Source organism: Bactrocera oleae, chromosome 3 (genome assembly GCF_042242935.1).
Source record: "Bactrocera oleae isolate idBacOlea1 chromosome 3, idBacOlea1, whole genome shotgun sequence".
Lineage (NCBI taxonomy): Eukaryota > Metazoa > Arthropoda > Insecta > Diptera > Tephritidae > Bactrocera > Bactrocera oleae.
In genome coordinates, this window is record NC_091537.1 from 13565951 (window position 1) to 13578652 (window position 12702).

The 12702-nt window shown below is 36.8% G+C and overlaps 1 protein-coding gene across 2 annotated transcripts in view; it reads right to left on the minus strand.

The window, feature by feature from the left end:
- The window catches only part of LOC106623898 (TOG array regulator of axonemal microtubules protein 1), a 32653-nt gene that overhangs the window by 7988 nt on the left and 11963 nt on the right, over window positions 1-12702 (minus strand). For both annotated transcript variants that reach the window (XM_036368507.2, XM_036368506.2), the window contains exons 3-8: window positions 12134-12648; window positions 11968-12064; window positions 7422-7509; window positions 6755-7004; window positions 6319-6647; window positions 5994-6252 (exon numbers count right to left, since the gene is read on the minus strand). In XM_036368507.2, the coding sequence (XP_036224400.2) occupies window positions 5994-6252; window positions 6319-6647; window positions 6755-7004; window positions 7422-7509; window positions 11968-12064; window positions 12134-12648 (1538 nt within the window). The remainder of the gene's footprint in view (window positions 1-5993; window positions 6253-6318; window positions 6648-6754; window positions 7005-7421; window positions 7510-11967; window positions 12065-12133; window positions 12649-12702) is intronic.

Genomic DNA, 12702 nt, shown 5'->3' on the forward strand with positions numbered 1-12702 from the left:
GGTCTTAGAAATTAAAAAAAAAAATAATGAATTGAAAAAAAATATGTTGCTCTCTCTTATATGTGGCGATTTTCAGCGTATAATAATATGTAAAAAATCGATGACTAAAAAAACCATATATGGTCACCTAAGTCTAGGTCTTCAGTATTATCCGAATATATTTCCAGTCAATAATTGAGAGACGAGTTTATGTCCATCTTGATGCTAGCGATTAAATGGAGGCTACTGAGAGGCTCTTTTGGTCACCTAAGTCTAGGTCTTCAGTATTCTCTAAATTTATTTCCGGTCAATAACCGAAGTTAACGTTTGTTCTTGTTTTTGTCATTAGTCCGAAACTAGCAATGAAACCAGGTTTAACTTGAAACCAAAAATTTAACTTGTTCTTCTAAATATCCCGACCGCAAAACCCATTTTTTCAAGTATTGTATTATTTATGAATGAAGAGTAATAATGCTTGCCTACGATTCGATTCGATTTGATTAAATTTTAAATGTTAATTAATTCTTTAAATAAATTGAAGCCACATTGTGACACTGTATAACTGACCTGTGGCGTAGATACAGTGGCGTGCTCTTGCCCTGCTCCAACACCATAAAAATACGCTTACCCTTATGGCAAACATCACCTGACACGTCCACATTTACTTTTGCCTGCTGCCATTCAAGTTTTTAACGCTAAAATGAAAATCATTTTAAAAAGTAGAGTTCAAGTGGTCAACACGAAAACTTGTGGCAACAAGAAACACCTACTTGCTGGCAGCGAAGGTGGGGAAATACAAAGAAAGGCCAGCAATGTTTTCTGTTTATTTCACTTTCGTGAAATTTCACTACATTTGCATTATATATACGTAAGTGTTGTTGGAAGTACACAATGCGCATTTAGAGGGTTATGTTCATAAAACCCATCATCTTGATGTTGTCGACGTCGAGTTTTCGCCATTTTTGCTTATTTACTACTTTTGAATTTCCGTTTAAACTGACTTTTGCTTTTATGACTCAAGTGTGAACGCATTTTAGGGGTTTTTTCTTCTTAGCACGCTTCAAGTGTATGAGTCAGTGCTTTATAGGTTATTTTAATTTTCTTTGAACGCACTTAGCTGAGTAAAACAATTATTTCAAACATAGTTTTGGCTCATTAAAAATCGACTCTTACTTTTATGTGCTTAAGTGAAATGAGATGGTGTTGTAGATGCAAGTGAAAGGAGCGTGGGCTAAAAACTAATAATTTTCATTAATTTCTGCTTTTAAAGTCAAGAATCGAATTAGTACGGACGATATATTTTTGGAGCTAAATATGTAAGGACCTCTCTATTACAAGACAGCGTCGGGCATGACATAATTTATAATCTTAAACCATGGCAAAGTAACAGCTGACGCAGTGTCTTCAGAGGATATCACAAACGCTTCACAAATATATAAGTTTATAGTGAACATTCAGTTTGCTATAGTCGTCCGATATTGGCGTTTCCGACAAATGAGCAGTCTCTTGGGAAGACGTGTACAAAGTTTCAGATCGATATCTCATAATCTGAGGTGATTTCATTCAAGTGAAAGCGAGTCCGTTTTCCGTTTTCGGTTGTCCACTTGCGATCGAGCACTGAACCTATAGGTCTCCAGTGAACTCGTCAAGTGCTGGTCCACAACCAGAACTTGTGTGACTGCGTAATCCTTCTGACCCAAAGTGAAACAAACTATTTGCACTTGGCAAAGTCAATCTCACTGCAATTGTAGCTGTTTTGACTCGACACTGTTTAATTGGTATATACGCGGTGCGACTTAATATTTTGATGGACGCTCCCCAAACGCTTGCCGAAGCTGTATGGTGAAAGGCGAGTAGTTATTGCCCGGCTTTTCCCAGACTAAGATTGAAATATCTCGGTAGACACACCTTTGAAGAACCTAAGGAAGTGGCTGAGATTTATATTGACCGTTCTAATAAATTTGTGGTGAACTGAAAACGCTTCGTTGATCTTTGATGAACTTTAAAGAGTTTTTGGGTAACATAAAGGACAAATATCTGTCCAAGTGAGATCCATCAACTTTTTGGATCAACCCTAAGACCTGACTTGAGGTGCTAGTTCGCATATGTATAGACAGATGGACGAACGGACGCGCGTGGCTAAAACGACTCAGCTCATCACGCTGATCATTTATATATATTTGTATTATATATATTTTACAGAATCTCCGACGTTTCATTTCGGGGTGTTCGAAACTTCGTGGCAAACTTAATATACCATCTTCGGGGTATAAAAAGGACGCTGGTTGTAAAAATTAAACTTCTGGGTGCATTTCTGTCGTGAAAAAGTTTATAATAACAAAGAGCCGTCAGAAGGTATCTTAGAAAATAATAGTACCTGCCACCTGACAAATAAATTCAAGCCAAACACCCTACAAAATCGTTAAAAGGGAGAAGCTCTATCAAAGGAAAAAAGGAATTTCGACGTGACGTCAATACAAAATATTCATATTAACAAGTTGATTCCATTCCATTTTCATTAAACATTCAATTTCTCAATTCTACCACCTTTTCAACTAAGACTACCCACAACCCACAATGTTACGTATAGAGGCTTTTCACTGCATTTTTACTATATATATATATATATATATATATACATATAGACACAATAAACACATTTCTTATTCGCACGCAACGTAATTCCTTCATACTCCACACACACACACACACACATACATACATAAATACATAAATGCATGCCAATACCCTTGATTGCCGTCCAAGTGCCCTTTTCTCCGCCTACAAGCGCTGAACGCACTTAAAAGTCGCCTTTTATTTGACTGCTCTCATTTACCTTTATTTATTCATGTTTCTGGGTCAAACATTTATAATTTTTGACATTACCACAGCTATGCACCGTGCTCACATCGAGTTTGAACGATTGCTATTGTTTCGTGGTAATTTAATTATATGCGTGATTTTGCGGTCAAGCGACTAAAGGCATGCTGTGAACACAATCCTGCCCCCGGCTATAGTCCTGATTAACCATAGATGAGTTCTTCTACCGGCGAAGTACCCCTGTGCTCAGTGTTACGGTAGGGTATTAGTTTCAATGTGGCAAAGAATGGCAGTCCGTGTGGCATTTGAAAGTGACCGGTCAAGTGGCAAGGCAATTAATATGCGGTTAAACTTTTGTGTATAATGTGGGTCAGTTGAAATTGTTGATAGCTTGATGGACATGCCTATCAATATAACAGTAAAATGCTACATTTCTTTGATATTTTCATCGCTCTGCTGCACATGTCACGGGCGATATCAGTTTCATGCGTGATTTTCAATATAGCTATTCTTTTTTTTAAAAAAGCTATTAAGAGGAAGCTCAACTTTCTTCGTTTCGTCAGAATTTGTAAAGTGGTGAAATGAACAAACAATTGACACGTGACAAATATACTAGCATAATAAAATAGAGACGGCTTAAAAAGAGTTTCCGCTACTATATTTTTCTCTTCACATACTCTTTTATATTGAACTACTTGGTAGAAGAGGACTTAGGACTGCGAATCGAAGACCGCTATTAACTTTCATATATTACATATAAGTGTATATAAATAAAGAAAAATGAAGTGATTATTTTATTTGATCTTTGGGGTTACTACTAAATTATTTCTTTGAGGTAAACGAGCAGGTGAAGGGGTATACTCGTATTGTCAGGAACTCCCTATCAATTTCAGCTTCAGAATTAATGACTATTACAGTGTTTTTCAAGCCGAGGTTGCTGCCATTATGGTAGGAGTAGCTTTACTGCTTCGGAGTGCAGTCTGCTTCAGAGAAGTGACTATCCACTCTGATAGCAGGGCGGCGATACTAGCCTTGAGCTCATTAGCCCTGCGTTCAAGGCTGGTTCGAGAAAGCCCAACCTCGTTTTCAATGGCATCGAGTCACTTGGTGATTAGACTAGTATAGGTGCCAGGCCACAGCGGAAACGCAGGTAACTGTAAGCTGACGAGCTGGGAAGGAAAGGTACGCTATTCCCGCTATCAGTAGAATGGAAACGGGTCGGGGCTCCACTCTACTCGTATGTTCTACTACTAGCTGGGCTTAGCGGGAGCTTCGCCAGCACTGGACCACTATCGGTTAATGTGCTGTCGCAAGATCCTTTTGGCCCAAGATCGAACGTAAAAGACACAGTGAGTCATAATATACATGATATTAATTAGGGTTCTATTATTTTAATATCCTTTCTGAAAGTATACTAGTGAAAAAGGTTATAAATTCCTCGATCTAGCGAGGAAAGACTAAAAATAGATACACAAACAAATATATTGTATCTACTTGTAGAAGTTCGCGGGAAACTTTTGTGATCTTAACCGATAACCTATTTGGAGCTAGATGCATTTTTAAAGCTTTCCGCAATTTTTTTCGTAATAAGGAGCTACCGAAAAGCTTTTCAATATTTAGTTTTCTAAAGATAACATTATCACTAAGAACTTATTCAATGTCAAGATCATATTTGAAAGCGAAAGTAAAAAAATTAAACTCAAATACTTTTAAGCGAGATTTTAAAAGAAGTAGTAGTTAGAATTTCCTTCAATTGTATTCCAGAAAACTTGGATTAGTGCTACGCAAAGGTCACTCGGGGCGATTTTTTCGCTGCTCACATACCGACAAGGGATATGTGAATAGGAAAGAGTCGCTGGAGAATAGACGCAGTGAGTTTTTTTTACGGATGGGTCGAAGCTAGGAGGGCAGGTTAGAGGGAGAGTTTGGGGGAGTGGGGAGCTCTCTGTCAATCTTATCTTTACCAGACACTGTAGTGTTTTTCAGGCAGACGTGGCTGCTATAAAGGTGACGGTAGACGGACGTATGCACTCGTCCTCTCGCTAACTATGCGTTCCAAACTAGTCAAGGAGTGTCTGCTTTCACTAGAAACAGCACCAAGATACTTCATTATGAGCAATGGACTTCGCGTGTGCTTAGCAGGTGCTAGAGGCCTAGAGTAGAACGCAAGAAATCTTCTGAACTCTTGCCCTTAGTAAAGTTCATCTTGTCGCATCATAAGGGTTCTTACCAGACATTCTCTAATAGGTATTCGTAAGGTAAAGCCAAAAATTTTGCTAGACGCAAGTTGTCAAAGCTGTGTGGAGGAGGGTGAGGTGGAAACATCCATGCGCTTTTTGCTCCAATATGCATTTTTTGCAAGAGTGAAGTTGAAATATCTCGGCCGTTTTACGTTCGGCGAATCAGAAGATATAGCCGAACTGACATTAGACGCCTTAAAAAATTTGTGATCGGCTCTATCTAACTACTAAGAGCTTAAAAATGCAGACAGTTTCATGCGAGAAATCAAATACCAGAAGAGCAGTAAGCTGTTTCCAATGGAAAATTAAGTATTTTCTTGTCATCTAGAAACTTAGTAGTAGTCTCTAAATTGCATTACAAAATTTCTTAATTTTGTGAATTCCAAAATAATTTCAATTACCGATAATTTGTAAAATAAATAATTTACTCTAAGACTTTTCCAGCAACAGTTAACATATTAGAAAATATTTAATTTTTTACACAATTTTCAATCAGTTACGGACGCTACTCGTCTAATGAGCGTCAATTAAGAAGGGAGTCTAAGCGGACATAAACATTAAGCACCTAAAAGTATGCAACAAGTTGAGTGGTTTATAGAACTGCAAAGTTTTTAATGGCGAATTCAAGCAGTTGGCGTGCAAACGCTTTAAGGGCGTTGCTTCCCTGAACTTCGTTATTCAAAAGTTTTGCAATTATCTTGCAGAAATCTGCAAAAAGAATAAAAACAAACCGCACACACAGACAGACAAGTTGGTGTTGCACACAAAGCGGAATTTTTCAGCGCATTGAGTTCGAGCAGAGTATATAGCCTATAAAGCATGTACATATGTATGGAAATCGTTTATACATGCACATATATAATTTACTGCTATTACGCACACTAACACATATTTTTGTGTTATTTTTTCGAAATTTCGTTCTTTTTTCTCGCTTAAACTCTTTACACAACTCACCTTTGCAGCACAAACTTTTCCACATTCACGAAACGACGACCGTTTGCTGCAAGTAAATTTATGTGTTGTTGTTGTTGTTTTTGTTGTTGCTGATTTGCCAGTGCCGTAGGCGTGCCGCCGCCATTGTCTATGGCTGTGTAAATCGTGTAGGTGCCGTCCAAATCTGTATTCGCGTTGTTATTGTTATTCGGTGTTAGATTGTTGCTGTTGTTGTTGTTGTTATGCTCCTTTGGAGAATTTTCGTTAGAACGGAAATTATCTATTTTGGCAAAGGAAAGTACAAAATTAAAACTTTTTGTCATAGATTTAAAAAAAATGCTCGAACCTGGAGCATAAACGCCGCCACCACCACCCCGCACCGTCGGCTTTGCGCGCGTGCCCACTACAACTGGCTGTGCCAGCGTCGACTGCTGCGCGTGACGCTGATGCTGTTGCTGGGATCTCTTACGTTGCTGTTGTTGGTGCTGCTGCTGCTGTTGTTGTTGTTGTTGTTGTTGTGCGGCTACATAGTTGATTTTCGGATACGTTGAACTCATATTGATTTGCTGCTGCTGCAGTTGCGCATAAGCACCCATGCCGCTCATATACGTGGGTGGCGGCTTGTGAACGCGCTTGTACGAGTTGTTCATATCCTTGCGCTCCATGGCTGGGAACCTGCACGTGCGGTGGGCGTGGTTGCATGCAAATGAGATGTACATAAATGTAAATAAAGATAAAGTGCATGAGAGTTTGCGGGTTACTGCAAATTTAATGCAAATTACCGTGAGTTCACCGTTTGGCGTGTGAATCGGCCGCTAATGCCCGTGCAGCTGTCGTTGGCCGCTGCATTACCAACACCAACACCACCACCGTTCGACTTGACGGCAGCACGGTCGCCGATGCCAGTGCCACTGCCACCGCCACCGCCACCGCTGCTGCTGGTGTAGTTGCTGTCAGAGCTCCTGCCTTCCATGGAGGAGTCCGAGCAGGATTTGGCCACCAGACGTCGGCTCATGTAATTGCTGTAATCGGCTGCAAAGCGAGACATTTTCTTCATTAAACAATCAAATAATTTTTATGTATAGCTCAGCATAAACATAATATGAAATAACTGTACAAGTCAAGCAAACAATAAACAAATACACAGTTATGAATGGCGGCGGCTGACATTTACGAGCGCGCATAAATATTTATGCGGGCGTTGTTAGGTCAACGTCATAATAAACAACCCACCAGCGGGGGTACTAGCATAAAGCTGGTCGTGAAAGGTTGTGTGTTTGGTAATGAAAATCAAAATATCGATAAACTGCTGATAATATGCATACATAAAGCGATTGATAGCAATGAATAAACGCTATTAACCGACATTATGTAGGTCATTACATGAAAATTTCGCCCGCCATTTGTTACACTATGCAAATGTCAAGATGAATGCTTAATGATACTCACCATTTGCTGTTTTCTTGGTAGTTTGGCCATATTGCACTGGCAAATTGCTGCCGAGGATGTGTTGGAAATTGTGCGAATGCAAGTCGTTCTGAAAAATAAAAGCAAATACTAGTAAGTTCAAATATTTTTACACTAAACAGTTGATATTAAGTTTGCCACTAAGTTTGTAACACCCAGAAAGAAACGTTAGAGATGATATAAAGTATATCCGTCGTGTTTGTCGGAACTGTCTATATCGGAGCATACATCATATAGCTGACAAACAAATTTATTGATCAAAATCATATCCTTGTATGGAACACTTTTTTATTTGACGAGATATCTTCACAAAATTTTACAAGGGTTGTTATCTAAAGCAACGGTATAGTCTCCCAAGAAATTGTTCATATCGGACCACTATAGCATATAGCTGCCATATAAGCTCAACGATTGGAATTAAATCCTTGTATGGAAAACTTTTTTGTTTAACGAGATATCTCTACGAAATTAGGCATGGATTTTTGACCGCAGCAGCGGTACAATCCCCGAAGAAATTGTTCAGATCTGACCACTATATCATATAACTGCCATACAAGCTGATCGATCAAAATCAAGTTCTTGTTAGGAATCTTTTGTGTTTGTGAAGCGTATTATAGCTGCGGTGCAATTGAAGTTAACGTTTTTCCTTTTGTTTTATGTTCAATATTTTTATATTCAATATTAAGCATTATAAATTTATTTTTATGACGTCATTGCTAATCCTTTGGTATCAGACCTGATAATTTACAATATTATATTTTAATAAATCAACAACAAAGCAGTTGTGAAGATGTTCTGCGCACCGTTGCTTTTGGCAATATTCAGTTACCGCTCTTAATTTCATCACTTACCCACGCCTTAAAATTTGCTGGCACCAAATTGAACATCGGAAAGGCTTGATAAATATCGACCATTTTTCGTCTGCTATACTTGGGATCAATTAGAAATGGCAAAACCATTTATTGTGTTAAATTTTAATTGTATTTAATAGAATTTAAATTCCTTCACTACACCGGCACACCAAAACTGCAACACAAAAACAATACTTTTTTGTTATTATTGTAAAATTTTAGTGCTCGCGCTGGCGCGTTTCCGTGCCAATTCACTGCAAACCTTAGACAACAAAAGCCGAACAGCAACTGTCTGTCTGCAGGCGCGTCCCAGTCAACGGCATATAAACAAACTCTGTTCCGCACACATACAAATATAAGTGCGAGAAGCAATGTGGTTATATAGGAAGTATATAAGCCTTTGGTAAATTAGCACGTCAGTTGTCTATCAGCTGCTTCTCCAAATAGACATTCAGACACATATTAAAAACTTTGCTTGGCTGTGTGGTTATTTAGCTTCTGTGTGGGTGGTTGTATGTGGAGCTGGCACTTTTACTATTGTACTTTGTTAGCAGCATTAGTCAGGTGTTTGGATAGTTTACAGTCACCTTAAGTGTGTTTATAAAAATGTTGCTATGCTTTGTTGGTTGGCTTTTAATAGATACATGCAGGAGTTTGGGAGTTTTTGTGTTTGTACAGCGAAAAGTGCTAGTTGTGAACTACTTTGAAACTAGTAACAACTTAAATCCCAATTACTCAGCTGACTAGCTTTTTCCTCTTGCTAGTATTTTTTACATAATGATATTATGCGATATATATTTTGTCTGATTTCAGTCAGCTCCAAATAGATAAAAGCCAAATCTAGTTTAACTAAGCTGTTAAATACAATTGTGAAACTCAAAAAATCGATTTCTTTTTGTCAAACATATGAAGTTTACATATATTTGAGCATATTCTTAGAAAATTTGAAATTGCTTCTAAAATTAGTTTCGGGGATATGAGCATATTTTTTAACTTGGTGCAAGCAGCTCTAAAGACTTTAAACGAGTTTTACTCGAAACGTTGTTTTCAGTATCGAAGAATTTGGAAACATCGATTTTTAAATTAAAATTTTTAAAGATTAATCAGTTAGTCTGTAAACGCGTTTTTCTCAAAATATCATTTTTCGAATTAGGTGCAGCGTTAACTCGAAGACAAATGATCCGATCTTTCCTAATTTTTTTTCTGTCTGTTCTGTATATAATTCTACATAGAATAACCTATTGGTTTTTTCATGTGATAAAAATCGTATTTTGGCAGGCCAAAAACGCCCCAAATTTGGATTAAAATTCAACTTTTTTTTCTTAAAACGTCGCCATTTTTTCAATTTTTGACTTTTAAATTTTTTGGTTTTTTAGAAAATTTAGAAGAATATCGTCTAGTTTAACGATAATTTTATATTTTTAGGTGCAATGCACGGAGAAGACCGGAATCACTACAAGACTGGACTAAGTTGTTTTTTTCAGCGTCGTTGGCGATCACGTATCACTCAAAAAATATTTAATTTGTACTATACATACATGTGTATTTGTTTGTGTATTTTTGAAAAATGTATTAATATACTCTGATTTCATTAAGATCGGTACATTACTTTTTATTTTTTTTAATTCTTACTATTTTTTTTTAATTCATACTAAGTAAGTCTCTGAAGTGTAAATTTTGCACAAAAACGGACTTTTTTTGGGAAGTCGCCTTTTTGTCAAAAAAATCTAAATTTTGACTAGTCCTTCCATCATTACCTCTATTAATCTATAGTAATAATATTTTTTTTTTGTTTTTGGATTTCATATTATTTTAAGCAGAAAAATTTTGCTCACCGTCAGACGTGTTTTTTCAAGGCTCTTCTGAATCAGGGGAATACAACATTTTTTTTAAATGAATCACCGATTATTAAAGTACATGAAATTCTGTAAATGCACATTTTTTTCTTTATTTATTACAAACTTGCAAGTGGGTATAACCCTTTAAGAATTAAATAATTAATAATAATTAAATAGTAATTTTTGTAGGTTTCCTGCAAAATCTTACAACTAAATCTAAATAAACTTTTTTGGGCACTTAATTTATCAGTTTGTGAAAGCCTTATAATTTCGTTGGATTTTTAAAATTGTTACAAATCTATACTTTTTCGGATTAGTTGTGGAGTAGTGAGCAAGTAACGATTGTAGATTTTTATGCTTCACAGCTGGGTTGCTTTCAATTGTTGTGGGTGTATGTTGCTTGGGCGTGCAGTGTACAAACATATGTCTTATCTCTTGTATTGTTGCGAGGTATGGCTAATTTAATTTTCCAAGAATTTCACACACATATGTATTTGTTGTGTTAGTTAATCGAATAAATAAAAATGAGTAACATACATAAGTACGAAATATTAATATTTGATTGTGTGAATGAAGTTAATTATATTTTGAACTAGAGATTTGAAAATTTTAAGGCAAGATTATATTGGAAAACACAAGAAAATGACAAAATTCTGACCGATAACCGCAAATAATTTATTAAGAGTTATTTTTCACTTTTTCAATATAAATATTATCGTGAATTTTAAATATATTAATAATTTTAAATATAAAATAAATAAAATTAATAAATTATAATATATTAATAAACTTTGTTATTTTTAAATAACAACATTCTTAAAGGACAAAGTATATTTTTGCTCTTCATTAGTTAAGTGCTGAACGTGAAGTCATACCTTTATTATTCCCTGCACCGGAAATTCACAAAACTACACAACCGTTTTATGCTAAGTGTAACTATTTTCCATACCTTTTTCCTTTACTATGAAATATTTCTGCGAAGAAAGTGCCGCACTTCTTTGATTTTTTACGTTAACGGTAATTATGCACTTAAACACTATACAAAATAGTTTTCAAATCTCAACTTTTTCTTCTAAACCGCCCTTATGTACTTATGTATGTGACATGCATGTCGCTCTTTCAATTAAATCGATATTCCAATTTATAATTCATAACAAATCACTTTCGCTATCAGGTCAGTGTCCACTTGCCAGGTGGACGGAGAAATTTTTAAAGTGGGTAATATGGATTATAGTTACACACATACATACAGTGTTAAATTAATAATTTTTAGGTTAAGTTAACACAAGTTGACCCACTACACAGCACTACAACACACTAGATAATTCAAATATGGACATGTGGCAGTGGCTACATTATTTAAAATTTATGTAGTCCAATTGAAATATTAAAAATTACTATGTGCCTGTATGTATATACTCTATAGAGAATATATATACCATACACCGTATATGTATCATTGTGCTATAAAATAAATGGAAACAATTTTTGAATGAGGTCAGTATTCGTAGAAGTTGCAATTGGAGCAGCTTGACTATGGTCAAGTCACGAAAAGTTCAATAAATGAGACACGTCATAAGGGTTAATAATAGTTTTGACAGAATTTTTTTGTACAATTGACCTACTTTGGGTAAAACTAGACTAATTGCATGGGTTATTAACACTCACATTTTAGAAGTACATTAATCGAGTAGCATATTCGCTTACCATTTGTATTCAATTATATTAATATGCTTTTCTATATATATTATATATACCTATAAAATAAGAAGTTCGATATAAAAATGTGCAAAAAATTGTGCAAAGCACTGTTGCGTTTGAAATAAAATTTGAACTTACATTATTGCTAGATGATGAGTCCCGAAAATTGCCATAAATATCGGGTGGTGATTGAAATGCATGTCTTCGTTTAACATCGCCATCACTCATACGAAAGCTGAGTTGAAAAAAAATGTATTTATTAGAAAAATTGTGTACTAGTTAAAAATAAGATCACTGAACTCACCTCCCACACGGCGTTCCCATGGCAATACCATCCACATCCGAAATGGTGTGTGTTGGCAAACAGCGAAAGCTGCGCCGCGAACCTCTGCGCTTTAAGGAACCCGGTGAAACTGAGCCCACACCCGCCACTATCCACTCAATATCAGCACCCATTTCGCCGTTTGCCGCCACCGCTGCCTCCACTGAATGTGGCGAGGGTACACGCAGTGCATATTGCACTTGTCCATCGGCACCGATAATCGGCATTTGCTTGCGCGAGAGTCGCGTGCGCACAGCCGAAAGCAGCGCTGGGCCATCATCGCGTTCGGCGGCTATGTCCTGCACCACATCAAGTACAGCACGTCCGTTGGTTATTTGTCCCAAAATGGCTAGCACATCCAGTGCAGCTTGACGTACGCGTCGTTTGCGATTCAAGGCGGCATAGCTGGCCTGAGTGACGCAGGTTTTCGTGTCGAAACAGGTGCTGGGAAAGGTCGTAAGTGCGTACATAACCATTTGTAGCGCGTGTTCGCGGAACTATGTGCAGTGAAGGGGAGAAAAAGAGAGCGACGCTAATGAATATGTGTGTTG